This window comes from Orcinus orca, chromosome 8, assembly GCF_937001465.1.
Source record: "Orcinus orca chromosome 8, mOrcOrc1.1, whole genome shotgun sequence".
Classification (NCBI taxonomy): Eukaryota; Metazoa; Chordata; class Mammalia; order Artiodactyla; family Delphinidae; genus Orcinus; species Orcinus orca.
In genome coordinates, this window is record NC_064566.1 from 39030933 (window position 1) to 39051899 (window position 20967).

The 20967-nt window shown below is 49.8% G+C and overlaps 1 protein-coding gene across 11 annotated transcripts in view; it reads left to right on the forward strand.

Annotated features, from left to right (window-relative positions):
• The window catches only part of PLEKHA7 (pleckstrin homology domain containing A7), a 210450-nt gene that overhangs the window by 176442 nt on the left and 13041 nt on the right, over nucleotides 1–20967 (forward strand). For all 11 annotated transcript variants that reach the window (XM_049714293.1, XM_049714292.1, XM_004285520.3 and 8 more), the window contains 8 exons: nucleotides 8462–8530; nucleotides 8705–8785; nucleotides 9715–9864; nucleotides 10430–10531; nucleotides 15520–15628; nucleotides 15797–16023; nucleotides 19836–20024; nucleotides 20117–20234. In XM_049714293.1, the coding sequence (XP_049570250.1) occupies nucleotides 8462–8530; nucleotides 8705–8785; nucleotides 9715–9864; nucleotides 10430–10531; nucleotides 15520–15628; nucleotides 15797–16023; nucleotides 19836–20024; nucleotides 20117–20234 (1045 nt within the window). The remainder of the gene's footprint in view (nucleotides 1–8461; nucleotides 8531–8704; nucleotides 8786–9714; nucleotides 9865–10429; nucleotides 10532–15519; nucleotides 15629–15796; nucleotides 16024–19835; nucleotides 20025–20116; nucleotides 20235–20967) is intronic.

The following is a 20967-nucleotide window of genomic DNA, read 5'->3' on the forward strand; positions in this document are numbered from 1 at the left end:
AGGATGACTGTGGCTGCAGTGCTGGGAAGGCTTCTGGAGGAGGTGGCGTGTGTCCAGAGCCTTGCAGAGCCAAGGGTTTAGGTTGGTTGACATTAAAGGGAAGGGAACTGTGGGAGCCAGGGAGAGCCAGGGTGAGGGTGGTGTGGCTGGAAACGTGGGGACAGATTGTCCAGGTTCCGGAGTCTTTCTAGGCTTTAGGAAGGAAGGTGCAGTGAAGAAGAGTCAGGCTTGGCTTTCAGACATGAGCAAAACAAGGAGGGTTCTCTCAGAACCAGGACGTTTTCTAGCCTACGTGGTATTCAGGTCACGTAGAGCATGAGTGAGTGAGTATGGTAGTCAGGCCTCAGTGCCCAGATGTGGTGGTGTGGGCCAGATGTGCAGCCCAGCCCTCCCTCCGGCGCTCTGAACCTGGGTAGGTCCTTCCACCATGCCCACCCCCCCCATCTGACCTGGAGCAGCCCCCGGCCTCCACCTGCCCTGTGTACCACCATGTCCTTGTTCCCTGGCCTCACCATGCCCGGGGCCATGCAGGTGACACAGAAGTATTTGCAGAGCATCCACGATGTACCTAGACCTGTGGGAGAGGCGTGGCTCACAGCAGCACAGGTGTACCAGAAAACACTCTTCAGCGTGCTCGGTGCACGGTGCGAGGGGACTTCATAAAGTGCTTGAGCCAGAGGAACAGGAAATAGGTGTCTTCTGATTCCTGTGTGTGTGAGATAGCCGACCTCACAGTTGGTCCTGGAGAGAAGATCCAGCTCTGCTTGGTTTTATTTAAAGATTGTAGAGCTTGAGCTCAATAAAAGGGATTTAGAGGGAGAGAGAAAAACTGAGGCATAGGATAGCAGAGTAGAGCCGGGAGTCTGTGTCCTGACCGCCAACAGAAGCGGAATAACCATAGAGGGTAAAATGTGTGTCAGTCACCATGTTTTACTTCTGTGAAATTATGTACCCGCGGCAGTAGCCCTATAAGGGAGGTGGTGTTATCTTTTTGTCACTGACTGAGGCTCAAAGAAGTAAATGACTCTCCCAAGGCCATGTTAGTAGTTACGGGGGAGCCAGTACTTGGGAGTAGCGCTGACTCTGAAGCTGGTGCTCTTAATCACCCTGCTTCCCAGCCGCTCTTACAATGCTGCTTCTACTACTGTGGACCCGAAGGTATTAAGTTTTTTGTGGAGCTGAACTGAGATCCTTCTGCCAGGAAGTATTTATGCTGTGATAGAGACAAGGTTGCATCCTTGGGGTGTTTTCACCAGCTAGGAGCCGTATGTGACCAAAACATTAACTAGTGATTGGAAGTTGTCACTGTTCATCTTGAAAAACAGCTGTGTTGATACCAGAATTTCCCTGGTCTTATAGCTGCTACTTCAGTTGCTAAGATCCTCTTAGAGAACCAGTCCCCCAATAACAGCACCAGCAGGTGAGAGACACTTGGCTTACCAGCAGCATGGGTAGGAAAAGATGCTGGGGTTTGTGTTGTGTGTGAGTCATCATTCAGAAAGGCTGATATCACCTTGGCCTCCCTCCAAGAGACAGGCCTCCCTCCAAATCAGGGAGGCAGTGGGCCTGCTCTGCTCAGACCCAGCTGGGGTGTAGAGTTCCCAGATGGACGTTTCACTTCAGGATCCAGACGAGGGAAGGGCTGGAATCAAAGGAGAGGTGATGAGGGGCTGCAAGAACTGTGGCTGAGGAGTGTATTAGGTGGGATGCTTTTGTTGGCAGGTATCCGAAACCCAAATCAGCCTGCTGAGCCACAAGGGGAATATACTGGTTCACGTAGCCAGGGCTTGCGTTCCAGGAGCTCAGGCCATGCCACCAACTGTTCCACTTTCCACACGGCCAGGGAAGAAACGTGGCCACTTGCACACTCAGGTTGGCTTCATCCCAGCCGAGCCTCCCTGTGGAGTGAAGGGTGGGGGATTCCCTAATGGAAAGCAGACTGGGCAGAAACAAGAAACACAGCAGCAGGCAGCACAGCTACAGTGTGGTCGGTTGAAGGAGGAAGGGGCAATGCAGGCAAGACATAGAGACAGTCTATAAAGCTCTAAAATGTTACCGTGTGTCTTCCGTGGCTCTGAGGGGCAAGTAAGACAAGCGGATCACAGCTACAAGTAGACGGTTTTAGTTGAGTAGAAGAAAGACTTCTCTAAAAGGGCCACCACAGGTCACAGTGACCTCCCCATCACTGGGGCGCAGCTGAGGCCAGGTGAGCACTGAGTGGGATGTGACTGGATCAGGAAAACCCTCAGGCCCGTTGACTCTTGAGATCCTGTGACGTGCTAGACAAGATGAGCTGCCGCGAGCCCAGTGGGGTCCCTGAGACGAGGGCCTCAGAAGACACAACTGAATGGGCCGTGTAGCCCAGCCTGGTCATGGAGATGGTGCCGAGCACAGCCCCGCTGTGACCAGCTTCTTGTGAGAGGTCCCTCCTGGGTCCTTGTCGGGAGAGGTAAGCCTCTCTGGAGAAGGATGGTCTCCCTGCCCCCACCAGGTTGGCACAGGGTCCCCCACGTCCCTGTCCCAAAGGCCGCAGACTTAAGGATCCAGAGCCCATGTCCCCTCCGCCTCCATCAGCTGATGCTTGGGTTCCAGAACCCGTTGGTGGTGTTTGCCCACATGTTGTGGAGCTTGGTCTCCTGAAGTGAGCATTCCTGCTGGGGTGCCAAGTGAGCAAATAAAAGCAGACTCCACTCTCTTAGAAGGTGCTCTGTGTTGGTGTCCTCTTTGGAAATGTTTACTTACCTGGCATTTTACTTGGCAGTGCCAGGGTGGAAAGGGTTTCACGCTGATTAAGCATCTGTCCTTGCCTGGCAATTGTGGGGCACCCGTTGTTCATTATCTCACTTAATCCTCTCAGCACCTTTGAGCAAATAAGAATTATTATCCCCACCTTACTAATCAGGAACCCGTGTATCAGAGAGGTAACTTCTGCAAAGGTATGCAGCTGAGATTCGAACCCTGTGACCAACTTCACACCTGCCTCCTTTCTTCCGTGTGCCATGTACCTCATCTGCCCTGAAGTTGCATTCGCTGAGTTGTATTTCTGGCATTAATGTTCTGCTCTTCAGAACCCTACACCGGAGCCAGGTCTGAAAAGGGGGTATGAAGTTTCGCTGTTGTTTACAGCTTGAATTGTTTTTATGCATCTGGGAAGCACAGCTGATAAAGTGAGGTGGGGGGAGGGCACCTGCAACCACACAGGTGGTGCCTTTTAGGTGGAGCAGATTGAAGTCAGCCCCAAAGGGGCTCTTGGCCCTAGTGAGGGACGTCATCAGTGGCTCCAGGTGCTGGCCTCTGGACTTTTCCTAACAGAGCCTGAGATGTAGGCTTCTCTGTTCAGAGTCTGTTTCCAGTTAGCTTCTGGAGCAGAGTTCTTAAGTCATGGTCTGGAGCACCATCTATCTCAGAATGATTTGGGAGCTTGATATAAAATTGCAGATCTGGGGCTTCCCTGGTGGCACAGTGGTTGAGAGTCCGCGTGCGGATGCAGGGGACACTTCCCCGGTCCGGGAAGATCCCACATGCCGCGGAGAGGCTGGGCCCATGAGCCATGGCCGCTGAGCCTGCGCGTCCGGAGCCTGTGCTCCGCAGCGGGAGAGGCCACAACAGTGAGAGGCCCGCGTACCGCAAAAAAAAAAAAAAAAAAAAAAAATTGCAGATCTGGAGGGTTCTGTTGGATTAGAACCGCTGGAAATGATGCCCAGAATTCTGTGTTTTTAAAATAAAGCTCTGGGGTGATTCTTATGCACAGTAAGCGGAGGTCTTTTATTCTGAAGAGAGGTTGTTAACGCTGGTCATGAACTAGAGCAATGAAAATGGATGCTTGGGTCTTACCCCTTAGAGACTCTGATTTAATTGGTAATACTCAGGTATTACTCTTTAAGAAAGAAAGACACTCCCTAGGTGTGCTAATGTGTAGGTATGGCTGAGAAACATGGTTTAAAAGCAGTGGTCCTCAAAGTGTGATCCCAGATGAACAGTGTCAGCAATTTCTGGGGCTCTGTTAGAAATGAGCAGTCTTGGCTCCCACCCCAGAGCTGCCTAGTGAGAACCTTTGGAGGTGGGGCCCAGCAAGTGTGTATATTCACAGCCCTCCAGATGATTCTGAAGCATGCTCAAGTGTGAGAACCATTTTTCAGTGGAGTGATTCCCACTCCTGGCTGCACATCAGACTCACCCAGGAGGGCTTTTAAGAATCCCAGTGCCTAGGCCCCACCCCAGGCCAATTACATCCAAGTTTTCTTGGAGTGGGACTCAGGCATCAGTCTTTTAAAGCTCCTGGGTGATCTCAGTGGTGGAGGCAGGGTTGAGATCCAGTGTCTTAGTGGGTGGGGACGGTTCCTTCTCAAAGGAGCTGGAAGCATTTGGCATCATGGGTAAGACATAGTGGTTCAGGTGTGGAGGCGAGGGTCTGAGGGACCAAAGGTGGGTGGGGCTGAGACTAATGCATGGCTCCACTCTAAGCTACAGATTCAGTATCTTACAGTATGTGATGGTGGGAGGACAGGGGAAGAAGCAGTCCCCTCTTGCCTTCTGTGGCAGAACCAGGAAGGACATGGGCACTGAAATCAGCACTCTCACTAAGATCCTTCAGGCAGCGCTTATGATCCCCCATTTACGGATGAGGGAACTGAAGTCTGGAAAGGTCCACCGGCTGGGAAGCCGCATAACCAGACTGAGACACACTCATTTGAACTGCACGGCGCACATCCTCCTAAAGGTTTCCCCTTGCCAGTTCCCCAAATTCTGGCTCCTTCAAATGTCATTTGATGTCTTACCTGTTACGATTTGTTGTATTTGCCTTTTTGTTTGGAACAGATAAAAAATAATGAACCTTTGATCAACGTGCTTTACAAAGTGCTGAAGAAGTCAGCACAGGGCTGTCGGCCCAGGAGAAGCGTAAGATGATCTGATCTGTATCTCCAGGCGGGGCCATTCCATTGCTTCTGGCTCAGTGCCGACTCCATCACTTGCTTCACCAGGGGCTCTCCTGACCGCCTCCAGGCTTCCCGCGAGTCATTTCGGTTTATTTTCTGTCTATTGAAGCTCCCTCAGCGTTTTGGCTGGTGCACGAGGCTGAGCCTCTCATCCGTAGTGTCTTGTGACTCCATCTTTTGCGCTGCCATTGGGGGCGGGGGGGTGGTGGGGCTTGCCTAGCTTGCCACCAGCTTGTGTTGTGTCCCCATCCTCGCTCGTCTGCCTTCATGGTGAGGGCTGCCCTAGAGCCTGGGTTCCTTGGGAGGGAGCAGCCGTTCCTGGTCACCTTGGAGGAGCTGGGGTGTCCCGAGATTCCACCGTGGCCCAGGGATTAGGGTGGCTCTTCTTCAGGGCAGGGTGTTGATGTTTGAAAACGTTCTGGAGCTGGACTAGAACAAAACGCCCACCTCCCCACCGTCCACCCTTTGAGAGATGCAGAGGTAGTGCCTGAAACGTGGCCAGCTTTTATAGCATTCCAAGGGAGGCTGCAGGTTGGAAAGCAGGAGCTGTGTCCAGTCATCTCGAGCCCTGCATATAGGTGTCTTGGGATGTGCTGGAGGGGAGTGAGATGCCTGGGAGGCCTTTAATTGCTTTCCGATGTGGAGACACTTTCAAATGGATGAGTGCCCACTAACTTTCACTTTTTCTGGTGACAGAGCTGCTAGGGACCCATAGTTGATGTTTTGAATGGATTTAAACATTGCTATCACAAATGTGCAATTTTAAAAGGAAAATGAGATGGAATATACTGTTTGTGGCTGTGTCTTAGAAGCCTCAGCTCTCTGGAACAAAGCTAAATTCAGAAGCTTCAAGGGCCTGTGAGTTGTGTAAACACTGTCACGAAGCCCCTGCTCTAAACTCTGTGACCTTTACTCCACAGAAAGAGGTCTCAGGCCCTGAGCACAGCCAGCTCACCTCGTTTTGTCACATTCACAGACTCACTAAGCAAACGCTTCTCACGCCAGGCCCTGGGCTGGGCTTTGACGGTACAGAGAAAATACATCACAGTCCCCACAGTCCCTCCTAATTAGGTTATTGTCAAGTGAGGGGAGACAACAGATCATCTACTAAGGCCCATGATAGTGGCAGACACAAGGGGTGGGAGGATGTCCCTTGTTGGGTACCAAACCCAGATGGAGGGAGGGAGACAGGGAAGAGCAGCAAGTGTGTCCCTTCTGCTGAGTTTCTAATCCTCATAGACTCAATCATTTGAACTCCTAATTCATAGCACCTTAAAAGCAGCACATTAAAAGGGGACAAAGACAAAGTTACTTCTTAGGAAAGAGGGGGTGCTCATATCCTGAGAGAGAGAAGAAGCGTTATAAGTCAATCTGAAATGGAAATGAAAGCGCAGACATTTGGGAACATTTAGCTAGATAGGCAAATAGTCCTAATCACGAACTTCTAAGAAATTCTATATTACTGATTTTTGTAATGACTCTGATTCATCCCCCAAAAGGTTGAATTTATATTCAGTGTTCTGTGAAGGTAGTAAAGGACATACTTTTAGAAAGCTTTCCATCAAAACGTTTAAAAGACAGCTTTCTGAAAGTGCCCTTTTTGTGCAGAAATACCTCATTCCTTGCCTGATGGTGCTGGATAAATGAGGCATTGCTCAGTTAGACTCTCTGCCTTGCTATTTCAGTATCAAAAACATATCATCTGGAAGAAGCTTCAGTGACATAAAGGGAAGAGTTTTGCTAAAAGGAGAAGTCCCCAAAGAATTATCTCAATTTGAAAATGATTGCTTCCTAGGAAGCGAAGCAAGGGTCAGCCCCTTGGAGAGTAGACAAGCTTACAGCGCCTCACTTTGGTAAAGGACTGTGACACAGAGCGAAGACTCCCCTACCTCTACCTGCTAGGGTCCCAAGTCCTGCCTGGGAAATTCAGCACCTGCCTGGTTATTGGTGGTTCACCAGGGTTAATTCCCCTTCCTCGCTTCCCACACTGCGCCCCCGACCCTTGCAGGAGCATTTTTTGTGGATTGTTGCTGCGGTCAGTGTGTTCTGTGACTGTGTGTATGGTTGTATGTACACAAAATTTGCCAGTTTGAAGAGCAGAATTTGGCTGGAGTTCTACTTTTTCTAGGACTGACCTACATGTATTTCCCTTTCACCTACCTGTGAGGCAATAATCAATTTGCCGAGTGCATTCCAGTGTGCCAGGCCTTCCGTTCGGGGCTGACTTTACCAAGATAAAGGAGACAGTGGTCCCTATCCTCTACTGTGCCGCCAAAGGGAGCAGGGGAATGAGTGGGGGCGGGTCTGCAGCCCAGGCTCAGCCTTCCGCTCAGGGCGTGGAGAGGGCTTCTCCCTTGACCTTTAGATTTGGACACGTGGTCGGCTTGAGTTTTGAGGGGAATGTTTGCTAATATATCTCTGCTTCTGATTCACACTCACAAACTTAACGGAGTAGGGAGAAAGTGAGGGCCATTTCTCCAGCAGCTGTGTGTCCCTCCATACTGGGACCCTCTGCATAGCTAGCTCTGCTATAGCTAGCTCCATCCTCCATTTCTCTGGTCAGATCTGCAAAATGGAGTTCAGCCAGACGGCCTCCCCTACAAGGGGCACGTTTGACCTGGCCATCCCTGACCATGGTTTGGCCATGGGGGTACATCTATGAAAATGGTTCCCCTGCCCCTGCACAGTTTTTGACGAAGAAGGAGATTTGGAGGAAATGAAAACACGGACTAAAAGAGTTAGTGTTTAACTTCATAGGTGTCAGTGAGAGATGGGCAACGTTTTGCCCACGCTGGGTCTAGGGAAAGATGGCAAATGTTGTGAAATTCCACTGGCTTCTAAGTTTGGGTGATTTTTGTCTACTGCTTTGTGGTTTCCTTTCTTGAGAGGACAAGGTAGCTTGTAACTTGTATTGCAAGTACAGCTATTCAGGGATCAGTTGAAAACCTCAGCCAGGAACAATCCAGGTTTCTTCTCTTGGCCAGATCCTTTTCCCAAATAGGAGAGGAGTGAGGAAGGCCGATCTTAGTCATGGGGAGGTGGGCTGTTCATACTTCCTTGAAGTAAGGCTCAATGATGCCCAAGGGATTTGCTAGTTCTTCTTGGTCCACCCATCCTGTGGCCCTGGGCGGGGTCGTGGACTTCTGTTAATTATGTTTGACCCCAGGTTTAGTAGCAAAACTCTCTTACCAGTGGCAAATCTTCCAAGATTCATACTGAACTCACTTGGGGCAAATTTAAGCCTTTACAGTTGATGATACTGTAACTTGAAAGTCTGTGTTTTCTTCAATTTGAGAAATTTACAAGTACTACTAAAAGATCTCAAAAAGGTTTTCTTTTTTCCCTGAAATGAAATAAGCATAAAAATAAAGCAGGTATTGCCCAAGTTTTTGCCCTTTCCATGCCATGACCCTACCTGCCACTGACGAGACTTCCACACCTGTCCGTTGTAGGGGTAACTTTCCTTCTTGACTTCTGATTCCAAACCCCGTGGTTAAACCTCCTTTAAATTGTTCACCTCCCAGATGACAGGCCGGGATCTTCTCAAGGACCGAAGTCTGAGGCCAGTGAAGATTGCCGAGAGTGACATTGACGTAAGTGAGCAGAGTAACAGGCTGACCCCTCACCTGCCTGCTGCCTCCAGACCCAGGGTGGGCAGCTTAGGCAGGGTTTGGATGGCTCTGTAGCCAAAGGCTTTTGGATCATGCTCCAAGGCCATGGCCTTTTCTCATCATCCCAGGCCCTCTCCAACCTGTTCTTGTTCACAGGTTAAACTGAGCGTCTTCTGTGAACAAGACAGGATCCTCCAGGACTTGGAAGACAAGATACGAGCCCTTAAGGAGAACAAAGTATGTATCGGTTTTGCGTAGTCTTGGGCTGGGTGGCAGGGGTTTTGTCATCCTGTGTTTCCTCAGTATAGACTGGACTCTCATGTTAGTACTGGACAACAGATGTCTGTTTATCCAGAACAACGTCTTTGAATTTAAAGGGTATTTCTTGTGGGGTTTCTGTCTGAACCCAGAGGAAACCTCATAGGGAGACCTCAGCCTACTTATTCCAAGTACTACCTCCCTGACCTTAATTCTGCTCTGGGCCACCCCCACCTCTCCCTGGAAGCCCTGTGAGGTGAGCCTGGGAGAGTACGGCTCCACTGGCTTGCAGTGATGACCCCAGGCCCCTGAACCCCAGGGAAGCGGGGGCTGCCTTGGAGAAAGTGGCCAGAGTCGTAGCAGGGCAGAGGCTCTCACTTCCTAAAGCTCCTTTCCTCTAAGGATCTGGGCCATAGGGGAAGCGAGTCTGGTCGGGAGGGGAGGAATAGGCTGGTAGCCACTGATGTTTGCTCTCTTAGACACTTCGTGTGAATTTTTTCTTTTCCGCATTTTAACAAGGCATTATGTTTGTGAGGCTCAAGGTTTATAAATAACATGGCCTTTTTATTCAAGTGCTTAGAGAGTTTTCCATCTGTTCTTTGATTTAGCCTCATAGTTTATCCCCTAAGGAGTGGACGGCCTAATGCCCAGTTTATAGATGAGGAAACAGGCACAGAGCTGTTGGGGGATTTGTCCCAGGAGGCCACCCAATGGGCAGAGTCAGAGCTGGAATCAGAGGCCTTGACTCTCAGGCCCCTAGCTGGGTGCTGGCCCCTGGCCCCTTCAGCCTCGGTTAGATCCAGCAGGTTTGCTTAGTTCCTGGCGGGGCGGGGCGGGGTTGGAGGGGATGGCCTCCTGGGAATGTTCTGCCATTCTCCTGCTCTTTGGCCCCGGTCTGTCTGGTGCAGGATCAGCTGGAATCCGTGCTGGAGGTGTTGCACAGACAGATGGAGCAGTACCGAGACCAGCCCCAGCACCTGGAGAAGATTGCCTACCAGCAGAGGCTGCTGCAGGAGGACCTTGTCCACATCCGGGCAGAGCTCTCCAGAGAGTCCACTGTGCGTAGAGGGTGTGGAGGGTGGCAGACGCTCCCCTGCCCTCCCCAGCATGGGCTGGCCAGGGGGCTGCTTTTCTCACCTCCCAAGCTGTAATGGAGTTGGTGGCTGGGGGCGAGAGTCTTGGCATAGGAGAACGCCTCCAGGCTGCCTCCTAACAGTAGCTTACCTTGTCTCTACCGGTGCCTTAAGGTGCTTTCTGCCAGTGACTCCTGGGTGGCTACAGCGACACCCAAGGGGTCAGATGTTTGAGAGCAGCCTGCAAGACTGTTCCCCTGATCTGTGTACAGTTAACTCTGAGACGTCAGAATTTCTACTCTTTTATTTGTCTATCTGATGTGGTACAGGCCCTTTCTGCCAGAACTGGGAACCAAAGCATCCCCAAGGGTGGGAGAGGGGACGGTGCAGGTGGCCTGTCTGTCTCCCCAGGCCTGCCTGAGACCCACCAGGCTCCCCTTCCCTCTTCCCCTGTCGGGTCAGCAGTGGTCAGGAGCACAGGTGCTCATGGGGCCTTCTGAGGGGTGGGCGTGGCATAACGAAGAATCAGAAGCATTTCCTTGGCCAACAGGAGATGGAAAATGCCTGGAATGAATACCTGAAGTTAGAGAGAGATGTGGAGCAGCTGAAGCAGACCCTGCAGGAGCGACACAGAAGAGCCTTTTTTTTCCAGGTGACCCAAGGGTTCTTCATCCCTTCTGAGCTCTGGTTTCTTCTTGGAGTCTTCACCTGTGGGGGTGCTAGCCCTGCCCAGGGGCCTTCTCTTTTTGCACCTGGACTCAGCCTGCTCACCACCCCAAGCGCTCCCTTGGGGAACCCTTGCCCCAGCCAGGCTGTCGTGAGAAGCCTCGCCTCAGCTCCCCCTGCCTCTTTGCTCTCAAAGACAAGCTCCTGGGCATTTTTCTAAGGGTTTTACTACTGATCATTTGGGGAAACAGCCCCAAGGGGAGACAGTAGTGACCTAACCTTGCAGATACTTGAGGGTGATCTGTGTTCCTGGTTCTTGGCCCTGCCTTGGGTTCCTAGCTACTCACTTAGCAGCAGGAAGCCCCGCCTCCTTCCCTCCCGGACTCCTGAGGATAGATGTTATCAAGCCTTCACCTGATCAGTAGTGTGAATTCAGGCCAGGTGGGGTGATACCCATTGCTGTGGCCCCTGCCTCACTCAGGAAAGGCAGCCTTAGAGCCCTGCCTTCTCTGCCCTAAAACCAGGCTGCCCCGTTGATAGCTACCTCTGCCTCCAAAGCTGAGAGGAAGAAAGGCTCTGTGTGGTTTTCCTTCTTCCAGGTTGGGTCCTCCAGCTGCCAGTGTTCCCCCATTGGGTACCCAACCAGGCTTCTCCCCCACACTCAAAGTTTTGAAAATGGAAAATAGCCTGCTTTTGAACCTAACTTCAGATCTGTATCTCTTCTTTCAGGACCCTGACATAAATTCTATTTATTTGAATTCAGCAAGCATTAACTGAGGGTTCTTGTGTACAAGGCAGCCTGTTGGGCCAGTCTGGGGGCCAGGCTTGCTAATTCTAGCCAAGCCTCTTCATTCAAGTGACTTAATGAATGTGTTGACTCTCTTCACATCAGCATCACCCCAGAAAACTGAAGGAATTCAGGAGGAGGTTTAGGTTTGTGGACTAGGAGGCTTTTCCCAGGCCCTGCTATGCTTCCACTCACCTCCACTCAGCGCTCTAGAGCTGGTCCCAGAGAGCCTGGTCTAGGAGTATGTGGAGGAGACTCTTGCCTGTAGTTCAGGGTTGGCCTGTGAGGTCACGCAGAACTTGTCTGTCTCCTGTGGCTGTTGGGTTTTTCCCATAATTTCCCTTCATTTGAGCTAACATTTTCCTCTTCTTTTTGTATCCCCAGTATTTAGCATAGTGGCTTGAAAATAAATAGGTGAATATTGTTGGCAAAGTCCTTTAAACAATTGTTTCTAGTTACTAGTTCCTTGAACTGTTCGGTCTCATTAGACTTATCTTCTTGGACTTCAACCATCCACATTAATTTCAGCCATAATTTTTTTTTTAGCTTTTCATTCCTTATGTTTCTTTAATTATACAGAAAACACATAAATGCATCTCCCTGGAAAGTCCAAACAACGAGAAGCAAAACTAAAACAGGACACAAAAGCTCCTCCTCCCTCCTTCCCTTCTCTGCCCAGTCCCTCACCTTCCCAGCATGTAATCAGTGCCATCGGTTTGCAGTGTTGCCTTCCAGACCATTTTCTGTGCATTTCCAAACATATGCACGTACATAGTATCATATAATTTATTTGGGGGAGGGAGTTGGGCTTACTTAAACAGGAATCATATTTACACATTGTTTGGTAACTTGCTTTTCTTGTCATAACTGTATGTAATGGAAATCTTTCCACGAAAGATACCCCCAAGTTTATGCTGCCCTGTATGGTAACTATTTAAATTTAAACATAAATTAATTAAAATTAACTAAATTAAAAATATATTCCTTAGCCACACCGGAATTATTTCATGTGCCTAGTGGCTTTCTGTATTGGACAGCACAGATTATGGAAGATTTACATAATCTCAGAAATTGTATTAGACATTGTTGGTCAGATTTCATAGTGTGTGGATATCCCATACTTTATTTAGCCATTCCTCTTCTGATGGGCATTTAAATTATTTGCAGTGTTTTGCTTTTATAAATGGTATCACAGTGAGCATCTATGTAACTGCCTTTAGAGCTTGTTTATGAGCATTTATCTAAGATAGACTCCTAGGAGTGGACTTGTTGGGTTGACTTGAGTGTACATCTTAAATGTTGGCAGATACCGCCAAATCACCCTCTAAAAGGCTGCACTCATTTGCCCTCCCACCCATAGTGCATGAGAGTACTGAACCTGTTTACCCACATCCTTGCCAACACTTGATGTTATCGGTCTTCTTAGTTTTTGCCAGTCTGCGTGCTGAAAAAGGACATCATGTTTTTATCTGCATTCATTTAATTACTAGTAGGTTAAACATCTTTTTTTATGATTATTGGCTATTTGTATTTCTACTGTGCCTTACTTCGTGGTAATGTAACATACAGCAGGCCCAGGATCCTTTTTTCCCTCCAGAAAACAAATGGATGCCGTGTATAGGTCTTGTCACGGACCTCCTAGAGAACTTAGCCCTGTAAGTCACTAGGAGATAGGCCAGTCTGAAGCCTGGTCCCTGCAGCTTGATTTCCACCTAGCCTAGTGGCATTGGTCATGCTTTCCCTGAGTGCCACAATGACCCGGGAAGCTCACAAAGCCTTTCTTTGAGCCGGCTCTGTGCTAACTGCTTTGGTGTAATTCTAGGCCAGGCAAGCTGTTAGAGTCCTGAATAAATCATTGACGCTGGAGATAGGCTTGCAGCCCCATATGCAAATTCTCAGCAGTGGGGCTTGGAAACTCACCCCTCTTTAGCCAGGGTTGGCGGTGAGAAAACCCATAGCCTTTTGAGTAAAGATGAGTCGCTTTATTTATGAAGATCCTCATGGCCACCCAAGCAGGGAAACCAGAGGGTAAGAGAACTTCCAGGTAACCCTGAGAGTCAGTGAGAGGTGAGGCTACGTGTAGGTGTCCCTACGTCTGGACAGTGAGTTCAAGCCTTTGCTGAATGTAGTACATTGGAGCCTTCCTGCTCGGTGTGATGTGAGGATACAGGTATGAAACCCCACTCTCGTGTTCCCCAAAAGCTTCCTTCACCTTGTCGTTAAGTTCTGAAATTCCATCGTCCTTGGATTGAAGTTCTCTGGCCTTTGCTTCTCTCTGCTCTTCTCTTACACGTTGAGGTGACAGGCAAAATGGGGGCAGGATTGTGAACTGACAGGTAGAAGTACGCCAGGTAGACTGCCAGGGGAGGAAAGAGAGAGAGAGGGAGAGATGATCTTAACCCCATGCTCCTTCTCCACCTGTTCCCAAACACTCTGCTTGGGGACCTCAGCTCTAGAGATAATCCTGTTAGCTCAGTAACATGTCTGTTTTAGGACACTCGTTCTTTAGTGGGGAGCTGAGCATTAAGCCTGTTATTTGCTTATCAGCCCTGAGGATGTGCACTGGCGTTGGAAGGGTGGAGAGAGTATGAGAGTGTGAGCTCCCCTTAGGAGGGAGGCTTCAGACGTCTGTTGTTATGCCTGTTAGGTAGTATTTGATCAGGGAATTTTATGTGATTGGTCCTTTATTTATTCAGCGTACATGTACTGAGAACCTGCTCACTGCCCAGCCCTGTGGGGATGCATCCAGGAGCAGTGGTCCATAAATATCACACACGTGAGAACTCTTCCAATTGAGGCCAGCGATGTACCTGGAAAGGAGATAGGGGTGTGGAGCCTTCCTTTTTAAGTCCATGGGGTGGGACCATGATAATTTTTTAAAAAAGAATACCATATCTGATGTTTACACAACTCGATTAAAAGGTGCCCACGACCCTTTAATCACAGCAGACCCTGCTCACCTCTTTCTAGGGCCTCTTCCCTGGTGATTTGGGTGTAGCTTCTCAGAGTTTGCGCATGGTTGTATAGCCTGCCTCTTTTCCCATCGTACTTTTAAAAAAAAATAACAGCTTTATCATGTAATTCACATACCATAAAATTCACTATTTTAAAGTATGTAATTCACTGATTTTTTTTTTTTTTTTTTTTTTTTAGCACATTCACAGAGTTGGGTAACCATCCCCACAGTCAGTTGTGTAACATTTGCATCAAGCCCCCAAAGCAACCCGGTACCCATTTACAGTCACTCCCCACCCCCACCCAACTTTCTACCCCTGCTCTAGCCAAGGATTAATCTACTTCCTGTCTTTATGGACTTAATCTATTCTGGACGGTTCCTATGAATGAAATCATACAGGATGTGGCACTTTGTGTCCGGCTTCTTTTACTTAGCATCATGTTTCCAAGGTTCATCCATGTGGTAGCAGACATAGTACTTCCTTTTTACTGCCAAATAATATCCACTGCCCCTTATGCTAAATCCCACATCCCAAGATTCAGCTCTGTCTTCAAAAAGATGTCCTTTATGTTCTAGGGATGGTGTAACCTCTAGTCCTTGCCTTCTCTTCCCTTCTGCCGTGGTTGCCTAAGACAGTCTTTTTTTAAATTGTAAAATATACGTAGCATAAAAACTTACCTAACCATTTTTAAGTGTACAGTTTGGTCCTGTTAAGTGGATTCACATTGTTGTACAGCCAATCTCCAGAAATGGTTTTCATCTTGAAAAACTGCAACTCTGTACACATTAAACAACAATCTGCATTCCCCCCTCCCCCCAGCCAAAAGTGGAGCTCTGTACCCATTAACAAAACAATCCCTGTTCCCCCTCGTCCCAGCCTCTGGCAACCACCCTTCTATTTTTCTGTCTCTGAATTTGGCTACTTTAGATAACCTCATATAAGTGGAATCATACAGTATTTAAGGGAGTCTATTTTTAAGTGAGGTGGAAACAGGAAAGGTAGACTGTGAGAGCTTCTCTGAAACTTCTCCCCTGGACCTTGGGCGTCTTTCACGTCTGCACTTGCCCAGGAAGCCATGAAGCAGGCTTGGCTGTAGACCTGGTGGGGTTTCCAAAGGCTATACTGCCCCCCAGGGTGAGGGGCTCTGTCTGAATGACAGCAGAAGTCCTAAGAAGAAACTTCTGGTGAGGAGCTAAGAAGGAAGTGAACCCACTGCCTCCTCTTCCTCAGGAGAAATCGCAGATACAGAAGGATCTCTGGAGGATCGAAGATGTCACTGCAGGCCTGAGTGCAAATAAAGAGAACTTCAGAATCCTGGTGGAATCGGTCAAAAATCCGGGTGAGCGGGCCATCTTCCTGGGGGTGGGGGTGGTGGAGGCCAGCGCCTGGAGCCTGGGGGATGGCCCCTGGGGAGGTCGGGCCTTCGTGGCCTAAGTCACTCCCCTTGTCCTCTGAGGAAGAGGGTCTTTGTTTCATCGCACCCTTTGCTTCTCTCCACACCCCTCAGAGAGGAAAACAGTGCCTTTGTTTCCTTACCCGCCTGTGCCTTCAATCTCCTCTTCTGAGAGCAAGCCGTCCCTGCTGCCCAGCCCGCCCACCAGCCCCATGCGGACCCCTCTGGAGGTTCGACTCTTCCCCCAGCTGCAAACCTACGTGCCGTACCGACCTCACCTGCCCCAGCTGAGGAAGGTGATGTCTCCCCTTCAGTCACCAACCAAGACGAAGCCCAAAGTTGTGAGTATTGATGACCAGGAGCTGGGCGCTGTCGTTTCCTCTCTGGCAGACGATTGTCCTTCTCTGTCCTCAGGTCCTCTTCTCTTGGGAGAGAAGCTTTTAGGGAAGCTTGGGGAGACAGACCAGCCAGAGTCCTGAGGGGTTCCTGAGCCATGAGCAGTTAAGGAGAGGTAGGGGCTCCTGCCGTTGTGCTTAGTCTCCCAGAACTGGAAGGGCCCTTAGAGGCGATCTAGCCCACTCTCCCATTTTGCAGCTGGGAAAACTGAAGCCTAGCAAGAGGCAGTGACTGCACTGAGTAGGGTAGCATTTGTGATCTGCATCGTGCAGAGAAGTGTGTGGCTGCCCCATGCAGGGCTCCGTGCAAACCTGTGGTTTGGGCAGTGAGCTCATCTTAGCAGAAGAGTATCCTTATCTCCACCTGCAGCTGAGGATCGTGCTGGGTGGTGAGGATGCATGTGATCTTCACAGTAACCTCCCGGAGTATAGACAGGAAGGTCAGCATCTCCATCCCACAGGTAAGAGAACTGAGGCCCAAGGTGTTAAAATTTGCATGAGGTCTCCATATTAGTTAGTGGATCCAATCCACATCTCCTGACCATTCTTTGTGCCATCTGACATGTAACTGGACATTCAGCCCTGGTCCTCAGGTTAGGTATGTGGCCTGTGTGGTTGCCTGGGCCAACACCTTGGCTTGCCTGGCATAGAGAGGGGCCATGCCTTTGGCTGAGTCTGGGAGCACAGAAGACTCTAAGGAAATAAAAGATGTGGTCAAGTACTGTGATAGCTCATGTTTCCAGGGCAGGCCAGCCTTGGCTGGAAAACATGAGGGGGCTGGTCCAAGTGACAGGGAAGCTATAGCAGAGGGGACCTTGGAATGGAGACCTCTAGGTTTTCGCCAACAAGGGCTTGAAGGAGCTTTGCCTGGGCACCGTGTATGCTTAGGACATCTGACAAGATCAGTGCACAGTTCACACGAGTTCCCATACCTGGTCTTCACCGTTCACCTGCTTCCAGCCATGGTCTAGAGCCCAGAGCTGGAAGAAATGGTGCAGGGAACCAGGGTCATTGTGAACTTCTTTATCTTGAGATTTCCTTCCCACTCCCAGATCTAAGAGTCATGGAGCACCAGCCACAAAACAGGAGGTGGAAAATAGCAAAACAAATAGCAGGAATGGCTGGGACAGACAGGTGCTAATATAATGCAAGATGCCTGCCTCCTGGGACGAGGAGCAAAGGGAAAAAGGCCTGTGAGCAGGACTGCCTGGATTCCAGCCCTTGTCTGTCTCTGGGTCTTCAGGCAAGGCCCATACCCTCTCTGAGCATCCTCAGTTTCCCCTTGTGCAGAACAAGCAGCTTGAAATAGATGAAGACAGAGGCTCCTCTCCATAGCTTGGTTGCTGTGGCTTGGAAGCAGGGCTTTTCAACTTGGTTGAGCATCAGGGTCCCCAAGGTGGGTGGGTCTTCTCTCCCCTCCTCCTAGTTGTATATATGTTCACCAGTTTTACCATTTTTGTTGTTGGTTGCTTGTTTTATATTTATTTTTGTGAAACAATGATATCCATCCTGAAATTGACATAAAACATGGATATTGGGCTTCCCTGGTGGCGCAGTGGTTGAGAGTCCGCCTGCCAATGCAGGGGACACGGGTTCGTGCCCCGGTCCGGGAAGATCCCACATGCCGCGGAGCGGCTGGGCCCGTGAGCCATGGCCGCTGAGCCTGCGTGTCCGGAGCCTGTGCTCCGCAACAGGAGAGGCCACAACAGTGAGAGGCCCGCGTACTGAAAAAAACAAACAAACAAACAAAAAAACATGGATATATAATTTAGTAAATAATAATGAAGAGACTACCCATTTCATACCAACACTCAGACCAAGAAATAGGACTTTTTTTTAAAAATTAATTTTTATTGGAGGATGGCTGCTTTACAATGTGGTTATCCTCCAGTGCACAACAAAATGAATCAGCCATATACATACAGATATCCGCTCCCTTTGGGACTTCCTCCCATTAGGTTACCACAGTGCATTAGGTAGAGTTCCCTGTGCTATACAGCATGTTTCCATCAGTTGTCTATTTTATACATAGTATCAATAACGTATATGTGTCGATCCCAGTCTCCCAATTCCTCCCACCTCACCCCTTTCCCCCATGGTATCCTTACATTTGTTCTCTACGTCTGTGACTCTAAGAAATAGGACTTTGCCAGCAATCAGAAGCCCTTGGGCCTGTGGGTCCCTTCCCAGTGTAGGCCCTTTCTCTTTCTCCCAGAGGTAACCACTATCTTGACTTTTTTGATAATTTCCTTGCTTTTTTGTTTTGTTTTGTTTCCCTACCTATATTTGCATCCAAAACACTTCTATTTTGCCCATATATAATACTGTGTTTATTCTTTCATATCTTGCATCCTTTCAACAATATGTTTGTGAGATTCACCCATATTGTTGCATGTAGCTATAGTTCTTTCTTTTTTTTTTTTTTTGGTGGTACGTGGGCCTCTCACTGTTGCGGCCTCTCCCGTTTTGGAGCACGGGCTCCGGACACGCAGGCTCAGCGGCCATGGCTCACGGGCCCAGCCTCTCCGCGGCATGTGGGATTTTCCCAGTCCGGGGCACGAACCCGTGTCCCCTGCATAAGCAGGCGGACCCTCAACCACTGTGCCACCAGGGAAGCCCAGTTCTTTCATTTTTATTTGGCTTTTCTTAAATTTAATGTCTTTTTTTTATTAAACAATACTCTGAAAGGGTACAAAATCAAAGGATATAAAAAAATATGTAATAAAACGTCTTCCTTCCACCCTGTGTCTTCAGACATTCTATTCCCTTCACTCAAAGGCAATCAATGGTTTGCGTTTATCTTTCTGGGGGGCTTTTTTAGGAATTGGTGATTCCAAGATCTTGTCAGGATTTGGAAACCACTGATGCTCAGAGAGCCTCTGGGTATCTTAGGTCAGCAGCTTAAACTTCACACAATAATGAAATGTGTTGCTTTAGAAGAGTGCTGATAAACTTTTGCAAAACAAGCTTACAGCACCCTTTCCTGAACTCTGAAAAACAAAGCAAAATGAGGCTAAGAAAGGGGGTGGTTAGGAGGAAGGAGTCTGGATGGACATTTGTGCCAGGAGTGGGTGTCCATGGCAGTCAGGGGCCAGGCTGTCGGTCTGTAGAGAGGCCACAGCCCTCGGAGAGCATTGTGGACAGGGGGGTTCAAGGAAAATAGTTACATTCATCCCAGCCCAGGGAGTGGGCTGTGGAGAAGGCAGTGAGTCACCCATCCTGACTGCCTATTCTGTGCCTGAGTCAGGAAGGAGGAAATATTTTGTAACCATGTGCATTTCTGATAGAAAGGGCAGGAGGATGTAGATGGTCCTTGCTCAGATCCCCAGCCTGCTGAAGGATCCAGAGACAGTGCAGGGACCGCGGGCTGGCTCCGTCTGAGCATGGTGGGATGGGGTGGCGGTGGTGGGGTGCTGTCATAAACATACAGGTAAACACAGAGTTACCAGCCTGCCTCCCCTGATGGTGCACTCCGAGCCAGTGGAATGAGAGTGTGGACCCGTGTCCTGAGTTCTGCATTGTGTGTAGATCACACTTTGAAAAATGGAAGATGTGTGAATCAAAGGGAAGGATGGGGTTGGAGCAGAGACGTCTCCCGACCTCACAGCTCAACCAGGGGAAACGTTGGCATCTTTGGGCTGAAGTGGTCACTCCCTGCAGACCCAAGGTGTCCTGCTCCTTCCCTTTGGGCCACCACTATGATGGTGCCACTGAGCATCCTCTCACCGGGCACTGGTTCTGGTTTTGTTTCTGAGCAGGAAGACGAGGCACCTCCCAGGCCCCCGCTCCCTGAGCTCTACAGCCCGGAGGACCAGCCCCCGGCCGTGCCACCTCTACCGAGGGAGGCCACCATCATCCGGCACACTTCAGTGAGGGGCCTCAAGCGGCAGTCGGACGAGAGGAAACGAGACCGGGAGCAGGGGCAGTGTGTGAACGGGGACTCGAGGGTGAGCAGGGGGGACCCCTGGGGTTGCCCCGCTGTGTGTGGGGAGAGGGACGGCGGCGGGGCAGGTGTGACGGCCTCAGACTCTGCCCACAGGTGGAACTCCGGTCATACGTCAGTGAGCCTGAGCTGGCGACCTTCAGTGGGGACATGGCCCCTCCCTCCCTGGGACTCGTGGGCTCTGAGAGCAGGTACCAGACGTTGCCAGGCAGAGGTAAGGCGAGATTTTCCATGGAGTCTTCCTGGGCGTCCCCGCCACTGCCACACCACACCACTGCTCCCCAGCCCTACCCGGTCCTCACACCCTTCTGCCTGCAGCGTGGGGCCTCAGCCTGGGTAGCAGCTGTCAGCCGACTCTGGGCTGTAGGGAGGGCCTGTCCGTCCTGCCTCTGGCTCACATCCTCATTCTCATCCTCTTTTATTACATCTTCCCCCGGGAGCAATGATAATAGCAGTTACTATAAAGCCCAGTGCTGTTTGAAGCACTTTATTATATTCACTTAGTTAAGATTCATGATAATCCCGTGAGGGAAGTACTGTTGTTATCCCCATTTTAGAGATAAGAAAACCAAGGCCCAGAGAAATGAAACAACTTGCCAATTAGCCAATAAGTGATAGAGCCAGAATCCCACCCTGCAGGCTGGGATGTTGGGTGACTGTCATCAGCTTGGCCATCCCATCCCATGCCTTCCAGAGACTTTTCTCCTCTTCTGTGTCACTCTAATACTCAATGAGTCCTTTATTTAAACAAACACACCTTTCACCTCAGTTGGGTCTTCTCACTCTCCTCCCCTATCCCTTTGAGATGGGGGTGGGAACAGATTTAGGCCATTAGGCTCACCCATGCCCTATTTTTCCCCATAGCCAGATCCTCTTTCTGAAATCCTTTTAAAAGGAGGCCATCTGGAACCCCAGAGCAGGTTGACCACACTCCCTCATTTGGTGGG